Here is a 22,760-nt window from a genome sequence, read left to right on the forward strand (position 1 = left end):
ATTGGGTTTGTTTAGTTTGGAAAAGAGAAGACTGAGAGGGGACATGATAGTAATTTTCAGGTATCTAAAAGGGTGTCATGAGGAGGAGGGAGAAAACTTGTTCAGCTTTGCCTCTAAGGACAGAACAAGAAGAAATGGGCTTAAACTGCAGCCAGGGAGGTTTAGGTTGACATTAGGAAAAAGTTCCTAACTGTCAGGGTGGTTAAACACTGGAATAAATTGCCTAGGGGGGTTGTGGAATCTCCATCTTTGGAGATATTTAAGAGTAGGTTAGATAAATGTCTAGACAGTATTTGGTCCTGCCATGAGGGCAGGGGGCTGGACTTGATGACCTCTCGAGGTCCCTTCCAGTCCTAGAGTCTGTGAATCCCACCAGAGACTCTAGCCCTCCACAGATAGGTGAGGTGCAATTGCTGGGCCTCTCAACTTGCTCCTGTATTGCAGCAATACCTGTTCATAGTAGTGATCTGTTTCATACACCCTCTGTCCAGTGAGTCAGTTCATTCAAGAGGGTATGAAGAACAATATAAATCATGTAATTTGTGTTCCCTAACAAATTTTGGTTTTAAAAGACTTTGTAGCTTTCATTTTGGCATGCAGAAAATGTGTTTTACAGAATGACTTCCTATGATTGTATACTGAAAATTTACTTTGAGCACTTAAGGGTGTTCACATATCTTGGTTTGGTGCATTGAAATCCTTCAACAAGTTTCTTCCTTTAATAGATATTCTTTTAAGTGGAGTCCACTGTAAATGTGTAAAATGATTTTGTATGTGTTTATAACATGAAAAAGACATGCTATATCTCTGCTTCCTACCATTCAAACTGAGGTCTTTAAATGTAGTTATCCTCACCATTTTACTGGGTCTGGCAATAGTCTGGAATCACTTCACTGGTCAGCACCTAGAAGCTACCTAGTAGGTTCTGAGTATCAGTGCATTACTCCTCTGACAGTTCTCACTCTGTCCATTGTCAGCATTCCGTTTTCCCCACAAGAGAAATTTGAACGTCAGAAGTTCAGGGATTGACTTCAGTCTAGGCTAGTGGTTGGTAATGCTGTCTCTGATCTGTGCTGCTCTGATTTTTAATGTCGGCCATTTCTGTGGGTTTACAATAGCTGCCTTTCGCCTTTCTTGCTTTGCTCTTGTCAGCAACCTTGACTGTTACTCTTTCCTCCTTGTTTTAGTTGGAATTCAATTCAGTAATTAAAACCCTGTCTGGTATAGTATCTTTGTCCAATCCAATATGGAATTGCTTGTCCTAACTGTGCATCAATATCAAAATAATGGTTAGTTATAAATAATGTAGCCCATATCAAGAATCCACCTGTTTAAAAAGTGATGTAAGTGAAGTGCTCCTAGGAAAGAAGAGAGAGGAGGTGTGTGAGGTAATTTTTTTTATTTTATTTTTTTTAATTGGACCAACTTCTGGCGGTGAAAGAGGAAAGCTTTCGCGCTGCAGAGCTCTTCATAAGGAAAGAAGGCATTTCTTACTTAGGCTATGTCTATATTACAGCCAGGATTGAGGCTCTGAGATTGATCCACCGGCGGTTGATTTAGCGGGTCTAGTGAAGACCCGGCAAATCGACAGCAGATCGTTCTCCAGTTGACCCCTGTACTCTACCCTGAATGAGAAGAGTAAGGTAAGTCGATGGGAGAGTTTCTCCTATCGACCCCCTGCGGTGTAGACCCCACGGTAACTCGATCTAAGGTATGTCGACTACAGCAACGTTATTCACATAGCTGGAGTTACGTAGTGTAGGTCGACTTACCGTGGTAGTGTAGACATAGCCGTAGACTTCTGCTGGAGGCAAACCATGATTATCAGCAGTCCTCAGATGAGCAGAGGTTGCAACACTTTGTTAGTTATGTGCTTCCATAGAGCTTTTTCACCACTGTATTCTGTATTAGTACAACAGCTGGAAAACCATAGCACTGCTGACATGTCAAGGACAATGTAATATGATTTCTGATTACTCTTATCAATGATTTTTTTTTCTTACCATGTTTATTATAGAAATTTAGCATGGAAATAGTCACCTAGGGTGATTAACTCTATAGATGAGCATGTAAAATATTGTTTATAATAAGTTATCATAATGAAAGTGAGTAGATTGTATCTGGGTTGGTAAATTTTCATTACTATTTTTGCAAGGCTTCTTTAATGGGTTCATGCGTCTTACTCATCTGAATTAATCCTGTGACACCACAATTTAAATCTCTGTGGAATCTGATTGTGATGTTAAAGACCTGACTTTAGGTGAGAGCACACAGTTACAGCACATAAAACTCAGACTTTTCCTCTCACACATCCCTAGTAATAAAGGGAAGGAAAGTCCTTTTGAAAGTGAAACACTGTATCAGAATCTCTCTTGAAGTGATGAGATATCAGCAGCTCTGTAGAAACTGAGATTCTGTAGAAATAAGTGGGGGGAAAAAAAAACTCCTAAAGTTAATTTTCCTGAGGTCAAGTTGAACTTCGGCTATAAATTGGAAAAGGTGGATACATTTGTTTTTTAAATTATCTGCTCCATTATTCCTGAAGCCTTCTTGAGTAAGATGTTTATGGAATCTGGTAAAGCCTCAAGAAAAATAACGAAGGTGAGTGTTTTTCTTAAATGTTACTATTAAAATATTTGCAGCAGTTGAGTGAGCATTTTAGTACACAGTAGTACAGTAACTCTTCACTTAACATTGTAGTTATGTTTCTGAAAAATACAAAGGTGTTAAGTGAATCCAGTTTCCCCAAAAGGATGAATGTAAATGGGGAGGTTAGGTTCCAGGGAAATTTTTTTTTGCCATACAGTACAGTACTATAGTTGGGAGGTTTCCCCGTCTTGCCCCACACAGGCCCAGCCACTGGCATTGGAGACAGTGAGGCAGGCAAGGAGGCTGAAGGTGTTGTAGGCTAGGAGACGCATCTTGCGCAGCAGCAGCTACAGCTTCCCTTACTCTGTAAGCACCGGGGCGGGGGGGCTCAACCCTCGGCCTGCCCACGCAACCCCTTCCCTCAGTCCCCCACCCTTACCCTGCCTCTTCCCTCCCCCTCCTCCCCCTTTACTCTGCACGCCACATCTCGCTCCTCCCCTGCCTCCTGTCCCCATAATCACCTGGCTTGCAGCATTCAGGAGGCAGGGGGAAGGAGCGAGGACATGGTGCACAGGCTTCCCCTCCCCCCCTGCCTCCTGAACACCACAAGCCAGCTGATTGCCATGGGCAGGCGGGAGGGGGGAGATGTGCTGCGTTGTCGCTCCTTCCCCCTCCCTCCTGCCAGCAGCAATCAGCTGGTTTGCAACATTCAAGGGAGAGGAGTGAGGACTCGGCGCGCAGGCTCTCCCCTGCCTCCTGCCCGTGGCAATCAGCTGGTTTGCAGCGTTCAGGAGACGGAGGGGGAGCCAGAGTCCTTCCTCCTGAACACTGCAAGCCAGCCTATTGCCATGGGCAGGAGCCGGGGGGAGAAGGGGAAGGCGCTGATCTGCAGGGTCTGCCGGCGGGCGGGAGACACTGGGGGCGGGGGAGGGCTGCCAGCTGTGGACAAAGCAGGCAGCCAAATGACGTTAGAGCAAAGCATTTCACAACTTTAAATGGAGCGTGTTCTGTAATTGAGGGATGCAAGATCGAAACAACGTTAAGTGAGAGGACATTAAGTGCATCTGAAGAAGTGAGCTGTAGCCCACGAAAGCTTATGCTGAAATAAATTTGTTAGTCTCTAAGGTGCCACAAGTACTCCAGTTCTTATCAAGTGGGGACTTTACTGTATATAAACTGACTAGAATAGGTTCTGAAAACAAATACACAGCTGGGAAAATGTAAATGCTAGATTTTAAACAAACAAAACTCTCACAATTCTCTACCAAGCTGTGGACATATTGCTTTAGGAGAAGTTATTGAAAACTGGTGTTTTGCTCTTCTCCCACTTCCTTCTGCATGTAAAAATGTTTTAGTAAGTTCTGGACTTGCATAACAAGTTCTTTTCAACATGAAGCCTTATTGCATAATATAGATACCTGCTTCAGAATACCTCGTATTTGGGTCTTCCCTCAAGCTATGAAAAAAATAAAAGATGAAGCACAGTAATCGTTTTAGGGAATAATAATTACATTATTTCAGGGCCTCCAATGAATAAAGAATAGATGTGGGAAACCTTGAATACCCTATATCTTCCAGTACATGCTTATAACAAATCTCCTCAAGAATGGAATGAGGAGGGAGGAAAGAAGTTCTTGGGGCTGAGGCACTAGAATCAGACTTGGGAGAGGTAGGTTAGATTTGGAAGCCATTTAATCCATCTGTGCCTCAGTCCCCTATCGTTAAAGTAGAGATACTGTGTCCCTTTTTTGTAGGGATTACTCAGACTAGAGAGAGGCTATATAAATATTGGCTCAAGACTAATTTCATAAGGAGATGAAATGGAGAAACTTGAAATTGTAACAGTAAGTTGAGTTTTAATTCTAATGTGTGAATAGGTAAATTTTTGTACAAGCTTGCAGGCAGTGAAAAAACAAAAAAAAATTAGATGGAAATTTGCTGCTGCTGTAAATGGAATTTAAGTGGTAACATTAAAAATGAAGACACTGTTTTCTGCTTGAAAGCATAACAGGATACCGTGGCACTGGAGACTAACTCCTGTTTAGGTGCATAGAAACTTTAGAACTTCCAAAAACCCAACTCCTAACTAAAAACATGAATGGTATGTAAAGACTTAATATTGTAACAAGTATGTCATGGTCAAAGTAGCCCTTGGAGTACTTTGCAAATTGAAAGCCGTACAGTGTAGTTCACAAGATTCATCTGTCCATTGAGATCTGCAAATGCTGTTGTAATGTGTGCTGGAAACACAGGGTCCATGAAGAGTTAATGACACTTTGATGTGAGGGGAGTTCTTGAAGGGTTGAATGGGCTTCAGTAGGTGGATTATTTATACTGAAGTGAGCTCACCGCTAGCTGAATAAAGTCAGTGTTTAGGATTTTGTAAAGTATTGACCAAATGTAAAGCAACAGAAGTAATAGCAAATTGGACTGGGAAAGGTTGGGACAGTGGGTGTTTGCTCAGAAGTAATTGGAGTATGTCTGAGGCACTTGATGGAGTGGTAAGTTTCTGTGCAGGCTTGTGGCAGACAGTGCTGCACTTTATCAAATGGCCGTATGTTTGGTATGTTCTCTCCTTCAATTCCCTGCTTTTTAGGATGAATAGATCAAAGGCCATTCTTTTATGTGTGTTGTGCGGAGAAGTTCTACCTTTCAGAAACGGTAACGGGTTTTGACATATTGAGATATAGAAGTTAGAGCAATTAAATCTATTTGCTCTTGGAGCTGGAATTTTCTAGTATAAAAAGAATTGCTGGCAATGAATATGTGGGTGGTTGTGGCCTTAACTGTAATCTAACCTTAAAACTATATCCCAGATGGAGCTCCTTTTTTTCCCTATGAACTGCTTTGTAAATCTAGAAGGGTGCAGCAGTGGTCCATGTAATGTGGCCCTGAGATTCTCCTAATGTTGGCTTTCTTAGCACTTTAGTACAGAACTTTACATGTGTAGCTCTCTGATTTAGCAGGTAATTACAGTCCTGTTTGTTCCTTGAAACAATTGCTTGTTAAATTAGGATACAGGCAGGAGCTGGGTTCAGGACCCAAGTGATAGGTTGCTTCAGACATTCCATTTCTAGCACTGTGGGAAGCAAAGCTAGTCTCCACTTCAGTGCAATGTGGTATTGGACCGAGATGAATGTGAGCTTGAATTAGTAATGACTTTGCAAGCCACATAGACAAGCGATTGATAGGTTGTGCATGATCTTAAACATGTAAGATCTAAAAGCTACAGGTATAGAGGAAGCATGTAGTCATTTTTTGGAGACTATTGCTTCATTTAAACAGATTGCTTAGTGCTCTAGTAAAAACCTTTTAGAAGCAATTTAGTGTGGCTTCTCATGCTGCCTACTCTTAAAAATTACTGTTCCTTTCACAAAAGGGAGTGAGCAAACTCTGCATGGCCCATTTTGTAGCCCGATATGATAGGAATGACCAAGCAGGGACTTCTTGTTACATTTCACTTTGCTGTAGAAGGATTTTCCTAAGCCTGTGTTGCTGCAGTTAGTGAATGCTGCTGTTTGACATGTGTGTTCAATTTCCTTGTTGTGGAATTCAGAGTCCATGATTTCCAGAAATGAAGGGTTCTAGAGCAACATCAAAAAGTCAATGGGAATGGTGGTAATGCAAGAGGGCGTCTCGAAGTGGGTGCTGTATGCAAGGCTCCAACTTCAATGAAAGCTGGTTGGCTCTCGGAGAGCCAGTTTCCCAGCTCTTCTGTATGCTGTTTTTGTGTAACTTACATGCAAGAACACTGTATATACGTGTGCTGACTATACTGCGAATAATCTCCAGAAGAGTAGCATGGTGAGGTTAGCCAGGTAAAAGGCCAAAGACTTGTGGATGGTGGAAATAGAATAAATATTCATGTTTGTAAATTATTTAACGCTGTACAATAGAGAATTTACTTTTTCCAGAACTATAAAATTTAAGAAACTGATTACAAATCACTTGTAGACTTATCTGTTTGACTAAAATTGCAGATTAAATACTGCTTTTGTGTTTTGATCTATACGGTATCTTTTATTAAATCAAGCTAGGAAAGCTGAACTATTTTATTATGGTTATTTATTGACTTTCCTGCAAAACCATGTAAACTACATGAAAGTAAATATAGATTTTTAGATCCAAGGTAAGATGTGCAGGTAACTACAAGATAAACTATTTGTAGGGGGAAAAAAAGACCAATTCACAGTATCACTGATGTGCTGTAAAATCCTCGTATGCAATGTGAATTTGGTGAGATGTATATTCTTTGTCACTTGTCAATTTCCTCCTTTTCCTTCTAGTTTCTACTGGCTCACTTGCTCAGCAATATGCCCACCCGAATGCTACCCTGCATCCACACCCTCCTCATCCGCAGCCTTCTGCTACGCCAACAGGACAGCAGCAAAGTCAACATGCTGGAAGCCACCCTGCTCCCAGTCCAGTGCAGGTAACAGCAAAACTCTAGAGAGCAAACATTTTGGAACATGTCTTGTCTTGTAGCTCGTTGTTTTAGAAAACACGGCACCAGTCTATTACTTCGGCATCGGTTTGCTCTTCATGCAGCTCCAAATGTATTCTTCCTGACAAATAATCTTTTATAGTGGCTATGTTCATACTCCCTTGTTCCAGAAATAATGTGGCTTGGAAATATCATTTTCCTTATGATTTGCATGCGAATCCAAAGTGAAGTGCAGTCGGCCTGCCTTTATACCAGAGTGTGATGATAGTAATAAGGGTAAAGGATAGTGAACAATGACTTAAAAAACTTTGTGTAAACAGCAGGGGGTGGTTCTTCCCCCACCTCCGCGCACACACAAGTCCAGTATTTGGGAGTTACTCATTTGACCCTTTTTGATAAGGAATGATTTGTAATTCATTAAGGAACGTCACTCCCCTGGTGCTTCTGGCTGCAGGTTCGGTATGTGTGGATTTATGGCGTGGAAGTTAGTCACAGACAGAAGTGCTGAAAGATGGCGTTTGGTTTTTACATGATAGCCTCAATTCTGGAGAACACATCAGGTCTGCAGGGTCCAGTGACTTTTTCCCCCCTATGCAACAGACTTGGATAATAAGACTTACAGGATCAGAATGTGGCACTTTATTTTGTGTTGTTTGTGCAGTGTATATAGGAAGATGCTTCTAAAATTTTTGATATTAAGTGGAATTTTAATAATTCATTATTAGTTCCATGGAATAAACATTTATCATTTCTTCCCTGGAACCAAAACCTGAAACTCACTAATTCTTCCTTCTGTTTGCTTTGCAGCATCACCAGCACCAGGCTGCTCAGGCTCTCCACCTGGCAAACCCACAGCAGCAGTCAGCAATGTACCATGCGGGTCTTGCTCCAACCCCACCTTCCATGACACCAGGCTCCAATACGCAGTCTCCACAAAATAGTTTTCCCACAGCACAACAAACAGTCTTCACTATTCATCCTTCCCATGTTCAGCCTGCATATACCAATCCGCCACACATGGCCCATGTACCCCAGGTAAACAAACTTTAACAACCTTCCAAAGACTGAATGTCCTATTGCCTCAAAGATCTCGCCTTCGCATGGGGTAGTGGCCTCTTTTTACATCATTTCTCTTGGCCGACTATTTTCTGTGTTGCTTAGGTTTCTGTTTGCACAGTGCCGTTAATTTAGCAGTCTGGAGGCGCCACAGGTGCTCAAGAATCTTGCTACACCACTTCGTCTAAAATAGCTACTGTGGGGCTCCACTTAGAGCTTTGGAAAAGGTATTTTGTTAACACATTTGAATGCAAAGCCAAATCTTTATAAAAAGTCTATTCAATGAGAAATACTCAGGGGTGCTTGAAAACTCCTGAGAGGATTATGAAGAACATCAGAAAAGGTTAAAATGAGGTGGGAAGGAAAGAGAATAACCATGTACATCGATGGGTTGTCAATTAAACTGCCATTGAGGATACGGGGGACATCTCAGTGGTCTGCAATGGGCTGATCTTGAATACTGTTTTCAGTTCTGGTCACCCCACTTCAAAACCTGTATGGAAAAAAATAGAAAAAGGCCCAGGGAAGGGCAGTGAATGTGATTAGAGGTGTGGAGAGACCACTGCAGGAGGCACTGCAACAGAGATTGGCACTATGTAATTTAGAAAACAGAGATTAGTGGAAACATAAGGGTACATCAAAGAATGGACAGTTAAGCAGGATCATTCCTGTGGATATTTCTTCCTAACCCCAGGCAGTTAGTGGTTGGTTTATGCCTTAAATCAGAAGGGTCGATACTCCCTTTGCATGTTACCCTGGCTAGTGTAACTCAAGATCTTGTTAATCCAAAAGGAGTCTAATCCTTTTCTGAATTCTGCTAAAATCTTTCACACAATCTCTGGGACAGTCTCTGTTCAAGTTAATTAGGAGATGTGGAAAAAAAGTTGTTTTTACCAAATTTCCTTTTACCCATTCTAAATGTATAACTTTTTAATTTCAGAGTCTCCCATTGCCTTGCTCTTGTTTTGTGAAGGAACTCCCAACTGACTTTCTTTAGCCAACTAGTTATAGGCCTTTTATCTTCCCCTGAAGCATCTGGCCATTGCCTCAAACAGGATATTGGTGTAGGTGGGATATTGATCTGTTTTAGCTTGGTAGTTCTGTATCTGACTAGATTTTGTAGTTCTTTTGGGGTCCTTGTAAGGTCCTGCATTTGGACCCTCAGATGTGCCTAATTTTAAGTGACTGCTATATAGACACCTAGAGCACCAAACCTCAAAAGCAGAGGTAATCATTTCACTTCCATGATGGAAAGGACTAGGTGAACTGTACTGAAGTGTAACTGACAATTGCATACCTGTGTGCCAGCACGCTTTCCGTAAATGGAAGTTAATTCTTTACTCTTACTGGCTCCTTTTTTGCTTTGTGGGATTCACAAAAAACTACTAGAGTAAATAAGAAGCTTATTGTAGTGCAGAATTAACTAAATGACTGTTAAAGTCTCTGATATTTTTAATGAGCACAATCCAGTCTTCTATATCTCTGATCTGTGCTGTTGGTTTCACAGACATAAAAACAACAGGCATGGACATCTCAAAAGATTGACAAAGTCCCAGATGGTTTCTCAGGCCGGGGAAGTGCCCCATAAGCCTCTAGTGAAGGAATGATAGCTTCATTGATCTAAAAATCTCTTATGAAATGGCTACCGCAACTGCTTACAGGAAAAACAAATAATAATCCCGAAGCACCAGAGATAGGGATTTCCTAATGCTAAATTCTATCATGAAATTCATTATCACTTTATGGTGGGAATTCCAGACGTGCCCACACCAAGGGATTAAATTAATTTCATTTTAAAGACAATCAGTAACTCGATGCTAATTGAATCCTTGACTCACGAAACTCTGAGCATGTTACAAAAGTCAGCACCTACGCATCAAGCTTTGCAAAGCTTCATTACCATGGCAAAAAAATCGTATCTGCATGTCTGTATTGAGCATGGCTGCTATGGTTATAATAGCATTGCTTGGTCAAAGCAACAGTGCTGGTGTTCATGAGGAATGTAATGCATGAGGTTTGGAAGGCATGGCTGTTGAGCACAACCAGGGTCTTAGTATGATTTGGGAGTTAGTTCTCATGCCTTCAGGGGCTTCTTGGAAGCTATATTACAACTTGAGGAGTTCCGTTAATCAAATGCCAGTCTGATTAAGGCTGACAGTGATGCAGCAAAAGTAGTGCCTATGGAAAGAGTTGCAGGGTTTAGCCACATGGGAACTTTGCCCTTTCTGCACATCTAACTTGAATGAGTCTGAAGTCAGCCAGTGCCTGCTACTGTCTGGAGTGGTGTCTGGCATCTGAGTTTCCTCTGCCAGTTCACTTAAAACACAACTAAAATGGGCAAAACCAATTTTCTTTTGAAAACTAGTTTGAATCTAAACATGGACAGTGTTAAATGCTGTCTGGTTTTTGAGGGTCATCTTGTAATTGAGAAATTACTGCTCGAGATTGATAGTCCCTCTGCCTGCCTCCTGTCAGGAAGCGTTACTAACAAGTGAAAGGAGTTTCCCTACCAACTGAGGAGACAAGCAGTGAGACAGATGGATCTCATTTTTCCCTTGGGGATTAATTATGAACGCTTTCAGTACACAAGAACTGTGATATTGTGAGCTTAACTGAAAATAGAACAAATCTGAGCTAGCAGCATTACATAGTGGAATGAAGGGGGATATTACTAATTTTCAACTGTTTATGTGGGAGCCAATATAGCTAGAGAGAGAGACTGGACATTGGAGAGACAATGGGCATCTAGGACAGGTGAACGTGATGAAATTGGGAATTGTAGAGAGGTGAGAAACCAAGTTCAGTTCATTGAGGGGTGAAGTTTACGTTGGGGACTTTTGCTGGGGGAAAATGTAGAAATCTTTGCCTTTGCTTCATGCTTTTCCTTCCTCTTTATAACCATGCGTTCATATGAGGTACTGAGAAGGGGATGGCGGCTCTTCTCATGTATGTAAAGGCCTATATAAGGGCCTATTATTTGTGTGCAGTGTCCAATTCATTCTCTGCATAGGAAATGCTTCTCAATTCTTAACAAAACATCTACAGGTTTTTTAAAATAATATTCCGAAAGTATCCTTTACCAATGCTCTTAGTCAGCAATGAGCTCCTGCCCAAACTGAGGAGGAGATGTCAGCAAAGCCAAGAATAAGGATTTGACACTTCGTGTTTTAAAATCTCAAACTTACTCCCTATGTGCACATTCTAGCCAATCTACTTAAAATGAAGTAAATCTCAGGATTTACTATTACAGTTGGAGGAATCTTTGCTAGGCATGTGGCCAGGAGTGTTGCCTCCTTGTGACCATTATACTAAAGAGCTCTTTGTTTCAGGCTCATGTACAGTCAGGAATGGTTCCTTCTCACCCAACTGCCCATGCTCCAATGATGCTAATGACGACACAGCCACCTGGTGGTCCCCAAGCCGCCATCGCTCAAAGTGCACTACAGCCCATTCCAGTCTCGACAACAACACATTTCCCCTATATGACGCACCCTTCAGGTGAGGAGTGTGTGCGTGTGAGACCTGCACCTTAACTGAGCCAGGTCAAATTAGTGAGCAAAACAGTTATGGGCCAGGTTTGGGTTAGAAACAAAAAACTGTAAGATGTCCTGTTACAGAGGCAAACTGCTGAAGGCGGCAGACAGTATTTCTGCAGTTAGTATTTGTATTTGGGTGCTCCAATTGTGAACTTGGAATGCATACAAGATGAACTCAGTTAGCAAAGACTTTATTTCTGTATGGCTGAAACATATTATGCAGACTTCAATGTGTGTAGGACAATATCCGCCTACCCTTGTCTTGGGGGATAGAATATCTAGGTGGCTTATGGTGTAATGATCCAAGTTTTGTACATGTAACATATATAAAGTGTCTTGAGGATAGTTGTAAAAAGATTGTTCCAGGGATATGAGTATTCCTGGCAACTAATGGCTGAAGGCAGATGGCAGTTTGAAGTTGACTTTTTATCCCAAGAGCGACATTTTGCAGTACTGTTGCTTGGGAAAAGCAGGCCCTACTTGTTTTGTTGCTCTTTAAATGTAACTCTTACCTAGGTGTCTCAAATACTGTTTTTCCCCAAAGCAGGGTGTGAACTTGTACCGTGAACTAATACCTGGTTTTGTGTGGTGTGGAATGGGTGGGGAAAATAAATGTTGCTTTCTTAGGGTTTAGGTAGAAAAACAGCCAAAGGACATTTCAATGCAGGGTTTTTTTACAGACTTGAGCTAAATAGTTATCCTGTGATTTGAATAACTAGCACGTTGTTGTGTGGCTTCTCAATCTGCTATTTACACCTGCACTCTTGTTTGTTTTGTTTTGTTTTTTTGCAGTACAAGCCCACCACCAACAGCAGTTGTAAGGCTGATCTGGAGTAACAAAGGCTGGATACCTTTTGTAGGCCAAATACCTTCCTTCCACTGCTTCTGCCAACTGGAAGCACAGAAAACTAGAATTTCATTTATTTTGTTTAAAAAAAAAATTTTGATTTCTTGTAACATCCAATAGGAATGCTAACAGTTCATCTTGCAGTGGGAGAGATTCGGACTGAGTAGAGGCATGTGGGAACTTGTGGGTTATTCCATAATTCCATACACTGTATCAGAGTCCTGCAGGTGCCCAAACTCTGCTTGCTGAAAACTGGAAGTTATTTATTTTTTAATGACCCTTCAAAGTTATGAACTCATCAGCTAGCAAAAGAAGTAACACAAGTGATTCTTGCTGCTATTATCACTAAAAATCAAGACTCGGAGATCCCTTTTACGTCTAATAAACTTGAAACAGGTTCAGTAAAAAAAAATTCTAATCGTCAAACTGATGGATTATTATTTATAAATCACGTTTGATGAAGTGATCACTATTGCAAGACAGTGATGTAACTTTTAAGTTAAGAAAACTTTTACTTTGTAGATAATATAAAATAAAAACTTTAAAAAAAATTAAAAAATAAAAAAAGTTTTAAAAACTGATCAATCTGGTGTGTGTGTGTTACTCTTGCCATACTTGCTTCTCTAGCTTTAATAAGATTCTGTCCAATTTAATGTCAGGTAAAATTGATTTGGCATTATGAAATTTAAATAGTCTTTGATGTCAAACCTTTGACATGTTTTTCTATGCAAGACATGAGGTTTAGTACAACTATCAATTTACCATACATATTATTTCAGTCAAAGTATCCTACTTTAAATGCCTCTGTTTGCCAGAAGCTGGGAATAGGCAACAGGGGATGGATCACTTGATGATTCCCTGTTCTGTTCATTCCCTCTGGGGCACCTGGCATTGGCCACTGTTGAAAGACAGGATACCGGGCTAGATGGACCTTTGGTCTGACCCAGTATGGCCGTTCTTATGTTCTTAGCTCTCTAGATTCAACTGCGGTAGCTTCGGTCCACAACGTAGCATCTTCTGAAAGAAGCAGAATGGGAAGTCTTGATGCTTGGGGCAGAAGAGATGATGCAAAGGTCAGTCGTGTTTGTTGGTGTTTGGGGAAGCTATTTGTCAGGCTGAGCAAGAAAAAGCTGCAGTAGTGATGGGCAAAATGTGAGATAGAATTATAGAAAAAGACTAGAAGAAAAGTGCATGAATTTCATGTGAACGTGAGCTACCTCAGCCCATGTCCATAAAATGTATGGTGGTCTTCACTGCTGTTCCTTATGGGGCATACTTACATCTGCTAACCAAAAGTTAATGGATAGGAGGAGAAAAACAGTGACCTATTAAGGTACAAACCAGTTGTTGCACTTCAAAGGTGGGTTAATAATGTGTTCGTGTAAATATGTACATATTAAATATAGCTGGCAAAGTATACCATGGCTCAGTGCAAGATGAGGCTAAATAGTATAGCTAGTCTTGTAAATCAATCCACTATATGGACACCGTACAATGAAAATGTCACTGCTCTACAGAAGAAATTCTGACAGGAAGTAGGGGGCATGAAACCATTAAATACTAATGGTGTATCTTACTCAACCAAGTGAGTAAATATGCCTTGTACTTCTGTTCATCAAATACTCTTAATAAAGAACACAGCATAGCTTGTTGAAGTAGGTTAGCAAACATTCATGTAACTGGGAGACAAGGTGGGGGAGATATCATCTTTTGTTGGCCCAACTTCTGTTGGCAAGAGAGACAAGCTTTCGAGCTTATACAGAGCTGTTCTTCAGGTCTGGGCAACTTACCTGCAGTATCACAGCTAAATACAAGATGAAACAGATTGTTTAGCATAAGTAGTTAACATAGGTTGGTCCTGCTTTGAGCAGGGGGTTGGACTAGATGATCTCCTGAGGTCCCTTCCAACCATAATAATCTATGATTCTATGATTTCAAGGGACCATTCAAGGTGATGGGGCCCTCCACTTACAGGGAAGAGAGGAAGTGGCTTAGTGGGTTACAGATGGTCGTAATAAGCCATAAATCCAGTGTCTCTTTTCAGTCCATGATTTTTAGTGTCTAGCAAAGATATGAATTTAAGCTCCCAGGCTCATCTTTAGAAAGTGTTGTGCAGGTTTCCTTTGAGGAGGAAGACTGAAAGGTCAGATACAGAGTGATCGTTTTGTGAAAAGTGTTCACCCACCGGTGATGTGATGTTTTTGTCTTTTATCATTTTCCTGTGTGAGTTCATTCAAGAGTGCAGTGATTGTTTGGTTTCAGCCACATAATTGTTGTTGGGGCATTTAGTGCACTGGATGAGATATGCTCAAAAGCTTGTCTCTAGAGACCTGCAAATTTGCGGATATCCGTTTGATATCTGCCGCTATCTGTGGACCATGTTGGCGGATCTGATGCATATACAAATGCTGTATCCACACATGGCTCTACTTGTCTGGCTCACCAACAGAAGTGAGCCAGACAAGACCTCACCCACCTTGGCTCTCTCATATCCTGGAACCAACATGGCTACACCACCACCATACATTCATGTAACTTTCATTTCTAAAAGTGAGGAGGGAGGGCTCTTGTACTCTAGCAGCTATTAGTCCAATATCTGGCAAGTCAGTGAGAGCTTCTGGAAAAAATTAGGCTAAAAGTATTAATATAAGAACAAACAGATTCTAAAAACAATTTATTTAAGAGCTGATTTGTACATTATAGCAAAATTGCATTATTCAAGAATAAGTTACTTGTACAGTACATACAGAAACAATACATAGAAAATCTACTATACAAGAATTCTGTTGATGAAAAGTAGAGCTTTGAAATAAATGCACTTGATTCCAACAAAACCCTTGTTGGCCTTAATTTGCCTATGGGATAAAAAGGCAGTGAACGATAGAATGCACTCTGAACTCTTACGCTGTGGGCATGTGCTGGCTAAGATAACGTCCTGTTCTCATACAACAAGCTTTTACGTTGAAATATGGAATATTGTACTCAAACTATTGTAAGTCAAGACTGAAAGGCCTTATATGCATAGTAAAGTAAAACCACATTGGCTCTAAACTGACAGTTTTCTGTGGTCCAAGGAATATCAACAGTCAGTCAATATTGCATCACGGTGGCACAGACTAGGCTGCCTTAATTCTTTGATGTTGGCTTTGATGCTTCCTCTGCTGGATCTGGACCTTTTCTTCAAAGCTTCGCTGTGGAACGCAGCCTTGAAGCAGAAGGATCAATGAGGTTGCTGTCGGTGTTTTAGGTACCCTGTTCTTACACGCTGGGTTAGCCTTTCCCTGTGGGGTTGGCCCATTCAGTGAGCTAGACCGGAATGGTACTTCATAGTGATAACACAAACTTCTCCTGCACGGCCTGTCTACCAGGAGGACATGCGAGAGTTGCCTGTAGGCAGTGCCCGTTTGTCAGCAAATAGCAAGTAAGGCTTTTCATACGAATAAGGGGGTGTAGAGTTGGGGGTGGGAGGGCTCTGTTTCTGTTTCGGCAGTCAGTAGCCTCTATCACAGTGACCTGCTAAACCAGGCCTCTGCCTGGCAAGAGGCTGAGCGAGTTGAGGCCCTACATACTGTTTCATCTTCACTGTGGAGTGCAGCCCTAAGGCTGCTATGAAAAAAGAAACGTTTCACTTGCCCAGCCACCTGTTATTGCCGTGGAAGACCAGAAATGCTGGTCTCCTTTACGGTGCCAGCCCTTAGACAAGCAGTTTTCAATCAGTCAGCCTCAGAGGTAAGACTTTGGAACCAATCAGTTTTAATTTTGTGTGCCCCTTCTCTGGATCCTGAGACTCTAGCAGGGGCTGAGAACCTAGGTCAAAGCAGGCAGCTTGCTGGCAGTGTTCCCTGGTATCCAGTAGTCCTGGGGAGAAGGCAACTGCTCAGCTGCTAAGGTGAGACATGCAAAAGTTCAGTGTCGCCCTTTGCCTTTCCATCCTGCTAAGACTGTGACTATTGAAAGCAACTGTCTTGAGAACACTTCATAAATGCAGCTAATTCCTTGGCCTACAAGATGTTATTTAATGTGCTTTTAAATATAAAAAAATCTTACAATAAAAGTCAATGTTGAAACATGCCACACACCTTCACTAGTTACTCGGCAAAAAGATCTTAGAGAAGTCCATATAATTACTTTGAAGTTGCGTATGTTTCAAGGACTTAATGTTTTGTCCCCAGGTTTCTACGAGGGCATTGTGTGTACTGAGTGAGTTATGAAATAGTCCTGGCAGTACAGAAGAGGAAGGGAAACTAAGTCAGACTTGGAAATGTATCACAAGCCAACTACTTTTTAGCAGGGATGGAATTCTGAGAAGTTCAGCTTCCCACGACCTGGGAAAATAGATTAAAGAACTGACCCTGCAATTATTGTATAATTGGTTTTAGGACCCAACACCAAAGTGAGGGGGAGATGAGAGGCTCTGTTGGAGCAACACAGGGAAGGACTGGAAGAATATTTGCCCAGTTAGGGAAAGTTAGACCTTTGGCTGGAGAAGGAAAGGAATGAGATGGGCCAAACACTGCTGGGGAAGGCTGGAGGTGGTGAACAGTCATTCTGTTGTGTGTTAGCGGTCAGTGTACAATTCTTCAGATTCCATACACAATCCCCTTCAGCAGTGAACTGGAGTGGTCTGCCAGCCTTTCAATCTGGATTATCAAGATTCTCGCGAGTTTTGGCTAACTTGACAGTGAAATTCTAGAAGGAAACAACTGCAACTTTGGTGAATAATCAGAACAACCTTCCAACTAGGTACCAGAAGAAGGAACTTATAGTCACGCGCTTGAATTTGTTTGCACAGGAGCACTGAATGAATGACTACCAACTTGGTGTATATTGTATTAAATAAGAAAAAAAAGTTCCATTTAGTCCAGAAAGAAGGCCCTAGCAATTCAACCTAATTCCAAATATGTGTATGTTTGGTTGCTGGCACTTAAACAATAAGACTTAGGCCAAAAATCTCAACCCAGAAGCAGCCTGGGTGCTTTGTTTACCAACAGGCATGAGAGCTATGATGAGCATTCCGCCTTCACACCCCGTTCTGTCACAGCCACGCCTGCCAAAAGTGCAGGTTGGTTAGTGGTCAGTGGGAAATGCTGATGATGGCTTTGAAGCAAGGTTTAGCCTATAAAACAAGCACTTCCTAAGGGTTGCAGAGAGAAGTAGCCATCTTCCACATCATTCTTCTATTTAGTTCTTGAACCTCATTTTTTTAAAAGGCCAAGGGGCAGATCCTTGGCTGGTGGTGTGTCAGAGCTCTGCTGAAGTCACCCGGGGGCAATGGACAATTTACTCCAACTGAGAAGCTATCCTATGGGCTTATAAGTAGACTCAGTTTGTCAGAGATGGAGGGGAGTGAATTGTTTGGCAGAAACCATCCTGTAGCTAGCTCCGCTTACTGAGTGTAAAGGAGCCCTAGTATACTATAGCCTATCACTCTGGGCTTGAGAAATACCTTGCCTCGGAGAAGTCCCAAGACAAAAGTGGGGGAACAGAGATTGATGGGTGCTTCAGCAGCTTCTTTTGCAAAGCTGGGATGAAGTTGAGAATGTCTTGGTTTTCCTGTCCCTTGCAGTCTGCTCGTGCATTAGAAATGTGTTTGGTGAGGATAAGGGCACTGGCCACTTGAATATAAAAAATGGAGATGGCAGAATTCCAGTTTCTGATGGTGCAGAAATCTTGGTCCCATTTAAGAACATAAGAAAGGCCGTACCGGGTCAGACCAAAGGTCCATCTAGCCCAGTATCTGTCTACCGACAGTGGCCAATGCCAGGTGCCCCTGAGGGAGTGAACCTAACAGGCAATGATCAAGTGATCTCTCTCCTGCCATCCATCTCCATCCTCTGACGAACAGAGGCTAGGGACACCATTCTTACCCATCCTGGCTAATAGCCATTTATGGACTTAGCCACCATGAATTTATCCAGTCCCCTTTTAAACATTGTTATAGTCCTAGCCTTCACAACCTCCTCAGGTAAGGAGTTCCACAAGTTGACTGTGCGCTGTGTGAAGAAGAACTTCCTTTTATTTGTTTTAAACCTGCTGCCTATTAATTTCATTTGGTGACCCCTAGTTCTTGTATTATGGGAATAAGTAAATAACTTTTCCTTATCCACTTTCTCAACATCACTCATGATTTTATATACTTCTATCATGTCCCCCCTTAGTCTCCTCTTTTCCAAACTGAAGAGTCCTAGCCTCTTTAATCTTTCCTCATATGGGATCCTCTCTAAACCCCTAATCATTTTAGTTGCTCTTTTCTGAACCTTTTCTAGTGCTAGAATATCTTTTTTGAGGTGAGGAGACCACATCTGTATACAGTATTCGAGATGTGGGCATACCATGGATTTATATAAGGGCAATAATATATTCTCAGTCTTATTCTCTATCCCCTTTTTAATGATTCCTAACATCCTGTTTGCTTTTTTGACCGCCTCTGCACACTGCGTGGACATCTTCAGAGAACTATCCACGATAACTCCAAGATCTTTTTCCTGACTCGTTGTAGCTAAATTAGCCCCCATCATGTTGTATGTATAGTTGGGGTTATTTTTTCCAATGTGCATTACTTTACATTTATCCACATTAAATTTCATTTGCCATTTTGTTGCCCAATCACTTAGTTTTGTGAGATCTTTTTGAAGTTCTTCACAATCTGCTTTGGTGTTTAGTATCATCTGCAAACTTTGCCACCTCACTGTTTACCCCTTTCTCCAGATCATTTATGAATAAATTGAATAGGATTGGTCCTAGGACTGACCCTTGGGGAACACCACTAGTTACCCCTCTCCGTTCTGTATATAGAACTTAATTCTATGGCCAAAATTTAAGGGCCTTTCCATGAAGGGAGACACTGACTTGACAAAGTGCTGTCAAATGCACGAAAGTGATCTAGAGGGAACAGCATCTTTTACGAACTTACAATTACAGGAAGACACATACTGGGTGTACAAAATTCAGACAAAGGGGCTTTTTAAGTTGAATGGTTTTTTTTGTTTTTTTTTTTAAGCGTTGCTCCCTTAAGCCACATTCCAGAGAGTCTCTTCTACCATAGAGCCCCTTCTGGTGTGGCTCAACTCTGGCGTAACTGAAGTGCTTTACCTTGAAAAGAGGTTGGGTCTAGTGACAATTTTAGGGGTTAGTGAAATTACCTATTTACTGCTTGTGAATCTATAAATCTTAACTCCTAACACACAGCTCTGCACAGACCTGTCTCTCAGTAAAGAAGCACAAGGCAAATATGTCACATCTCCTGTAACTGTAATTCTAACTGAGGAAATGCCAAAGTCTAACCCTAGTCACAATAAGGTATGAGAAGGGTCATTAGTGCACCCCCCCTCCCTTTTGGGTAACTTTGTTCCACCGAAGGGGATCATGTTGCTTCTCCATAAATAGCAAAACCGCTGTCAAAACCCCAACAGTCAAAGTGCTTTTCCTAAGACCTACAGGCAAGGGGAATATTGGGGAGAAAAGGTTACACCCAATCTGGCTGGAAAACCATGACACTCAGGGGAGTTGTATTTGCATAGCTTTACTTAACAAAATATGATCTAGTATTTAAAGAGTTGTTTTTTTAAATGCAAGCAACAGTGGCTGGTTATCAACACCCTTCCTGCTTTGACGAACCAACCTGAGGTAACATATTTGGAAAAAAACTTTTGCTGAACTCTAGACTTGTGCCTAAAAGATTTCCACAGCAGAAAGGAAGTTTTACGCCAAGGCTATGACAAGATGTCAGTCTTCTCTTTTGTCCTCTGATCAGTTACGTTAAGCCTATATTAATAGGAGGAAGTTAGTGTTCACTTTTTAATCGTGACTAATAGATGTAAGCATTTCCTTTGCCCATGGCTGTAGCTGTGACTTCAATGGCTCCACGGTTTGTTTTGTTTTTTTAAATGCTAACGTGATTTAAGGTAAAGCCCGAACTCTCCATATCCAAAAGTAACGAATGAACTCTTAGGTTAGCGATAAGGCTACTGCTCTGTTTGAAACATGGAACTATGACTTATGCAACTGCAGCACATTCCTTGGCCATCACAAAGTGACTTTTCTTTGCTTATGCACAGCCCAGATCAGTAACTTGTCACAAAGAACTTCAAATCCATTTTTGTCCAATTATGTGGCTGTAATGGAATCTTCTGGTTTCTTTTCTGGGCTCGGTCATGTCAAAAAGGGCAGCGAAGACCAAAAGCTCCTGTGACAGAGACTAAGTGAGATATTAGCCTAAAGGGCAGAGAGCCTAGCATGTTAACAGGAACGACGTGTAAACAGTCATAAGAAAGCTTTAATATGTAAAACAGGCCCTTTAACAGGCCTAATAGAGGGATCACACCCATAGTGGCGTGAACAATTTATATATCTTACCCCCTCCCTTACCAAAAACAATAAATCCCAAATTACATTCTTTTCATATACTTCCCAAACTCGATAACAGAAGTTCCCTAACAGGGCTCCAAGCCAAAGTGCGTGGTTTGCACCCCTCCCCCACATCGTGTCAGAGTGGTGTGTATTGATTGTCAATAGCCCGAAGGTGGCCCCGGCCAGGGGAATCCAGCTCGTAGTCAGAGTCTCGCTGCCGGCTGGAGTGCACGACGGCCACCTCGCTGTCTCGGAGGCTGTTGGCCAGTTCTTCTGGAGAAGGCACCAGGTGGAAGATCTGTTCTGGCTGAGAACTGTGGTGAATGTCGTCTGTCATGTGTAGCCGGGGGCAGCTGGAGGGACTGAGGGGGGTAAGGTTGAGTTCGGAGCTCCAATTAGGGACGGAGAACGGGAGCAAGATGGTGTTGCTTGAGCCCAAACCTACAGGGAGAGGGGAGAAATCCAAGCATTAGATAACTGGCCAGGGTATGGGCAGGATCCTAAGAGAAACCCAAGCCCTGTTGGCTTAAGACCACAGCTGAGGAAACTTACCTTTCTCCTGGGTCCTTCCTAAGCACCTAGCCCTTGATCCTGCATGTACCTTGGCCAGTTATCTAATGCCGTGGGGGGGGGGGGGTCAGAGGGAGGGTGACGGCACCAGAGAAGGTCTATGGTTACCCTGTCCACCCTCTCTCTCTGGCTGCCTCTCCCTGCTCATGGCAGCTCCTACTCCCCCCGTTGGCCAAGGAAGCAGCAGGGGTCTGGGACAGAGAGCTGCTCTGTACTAAAGAGCTGGCTGCAGAGGCAGAGCAGCCTTCAGACTGGCTCTCCTTAGGAAGGTTGGGTAAAGCTCTCCTTGGTGCAATGTACAGATGGGGGGGTGCCTCCCCCTAAGGTGTCTGTGCCACCAAAAGCATCCGGGACTGCTCCTGCTCAGCCCATGCTGGTTGGCAGAGGCGTTGAAGCTGCAGCCTACAGCTCCAAAGCCTGGAGGTGGCGCTGCTGCGCTCCACCTCAGGTGACCCGTTCCACGCAGAGTTTGTCCGAACTCCTAGAACAGCCTGTTCTGAATCAGATCTCCATGAGCCGGCCATGGGAAACAGGCTGAGCCGCCCCTGTGGCCAGTGGTTAGAGCAGCTTCTCTTTTAGAAAGAGGAAACAGACACAGGGTGACTTTCAAGCTTTTTCTATCTGCAGAGGCACTTCCTGCTCTGAATACAGGCTCCCAGGCCTTGCTGCACCTGTCTGGCCCAAGGAGTCAGTGCGATCAGTCAGCTAACAGGCTGCTGCCAGTCACTCCTGCTGAATGCAGGAGGGAACTGGGCTTATTTAGTCTGCAGAAGAGAAGCGTGAGGGGGGATTTGAGAGCAGCCTTCAACTGCCTGAAGGGGGGTTCCAACGAGGATGGAGCTCGGCTGTTCTCAGCCATGGCAGATGACAGAACAAGGAGTAATGGTCTCAAGTTGCAGTGGGGGAGGTTTAGGTTGGATATTAGGAAAAACTTTTTCAGGAGGAGGGTGGTGAAGCACTGGAATGGGTTACCTAGGGAGGTGGTGGAATCTCCTTCCTTAGAGGTTTTTAAGGCCCGGCTTGACAAAGCCCTGGCTGGGATGATTTAGGGTTGGGCCTGAAGTCTCTTCCAACCCTCATCTTCTATGATTCTCTCTCCTCTTGCTACCCACTCAGTGACCAGCTACCGGCACCAGCTCTAGGAATGCAGTGGCAGCTTTACTCATGTTTGATGGCAGAGCCCATAGCTACCAAAGGGAGGGAGTAAACTCTTCAGGGGAGAGCTCCCTCTAGGAACCTAGGACCTGACTTTCAGCAGGCCTCTTGGGGCCTGGCCCATACTCCTCCCCTTATCACCTGAGGCCTGAATTACCTCCTGCTTCAGTTCAGTTCTATCTACTCTTTCCCTGCAAATTCGTATTCCCTTTGC

General features: G+C 42.6%; 2 protein-coding genes across 19 annotated transcripts in view; one reads left to right on the forward strand and one right to left on the reverse strand.

Annotated features, from left to right (window-relative positions):
- ATXN2 (ataxin 2) overlaps nt 1-13,053 on the forward strand; it is an 84,055-nt gene extending 71,002 nt beyond the window's left edge. For 15 of the 16 annotated variants that reach the window (XM_039504665.1, XM_039504669.1, XM_039504660.1 and 12 more), the window contains 4 exons: nt 6,876-7,021; nt 7,841-8,068; nt 11,419-11,587; nt 12,418-13,053. In XM_039504665.1, coding sequence (XP_039360599.1) covers nt 6,876-7,021; nt 7,841-8,068; nt 11,419-11,587; nt 12,418-12,446 — 572 coding nt within the window. In that variant the 3' untranslated portion in view covers nt 12,447-13,053. The remainder of the gene's footprint in view (nt 1-6,875; nt 7,022-7,840; nt 8,069-11,418; nt 11,588-12,417) is intronic. The other variant, XM_039504666.1, reaches the window with a different exon arrangement.
- Nucleotides 13,054-19,458: 6,405 nt separating this feature from the next.
- The window catches only part of SH2B3 (SH2B adaptor protein 3), a 93,487-nt gene continuing 90,185 nt past the window's right edge, over nt 19,459-22,760 (reverse strand). For all 3 annotated transcript variants that reach the window (XM_039504969.1, XM_039504970.1, XM_039504971.1), the window contains exon 8: nt 19,459-21,262. In XM_039504969.1, coding sequence (XP_039360903.1) covers nt 20,958-21,262 — 305 coding nt within the window. In that variant the 3' untranslated portion in view covers nt 19,459-20,957. The remainder of the gene's footprint in view (nt 21,263-22,760) is intronic.

Source organism: Mauremys reevesii, linkage group 18 (assembly GCF_016161935.1).
Source record: "Mauremys reevesii isolate NIE-2019 linkage group 18, ASM1616193v1, whole genome shotgun sequence".
Lineage (NCBI taxonomy): Eukaryota > Metazoa > Chordata > Testudines > Geoemydidae > Mauremys > Mauremys reevesii.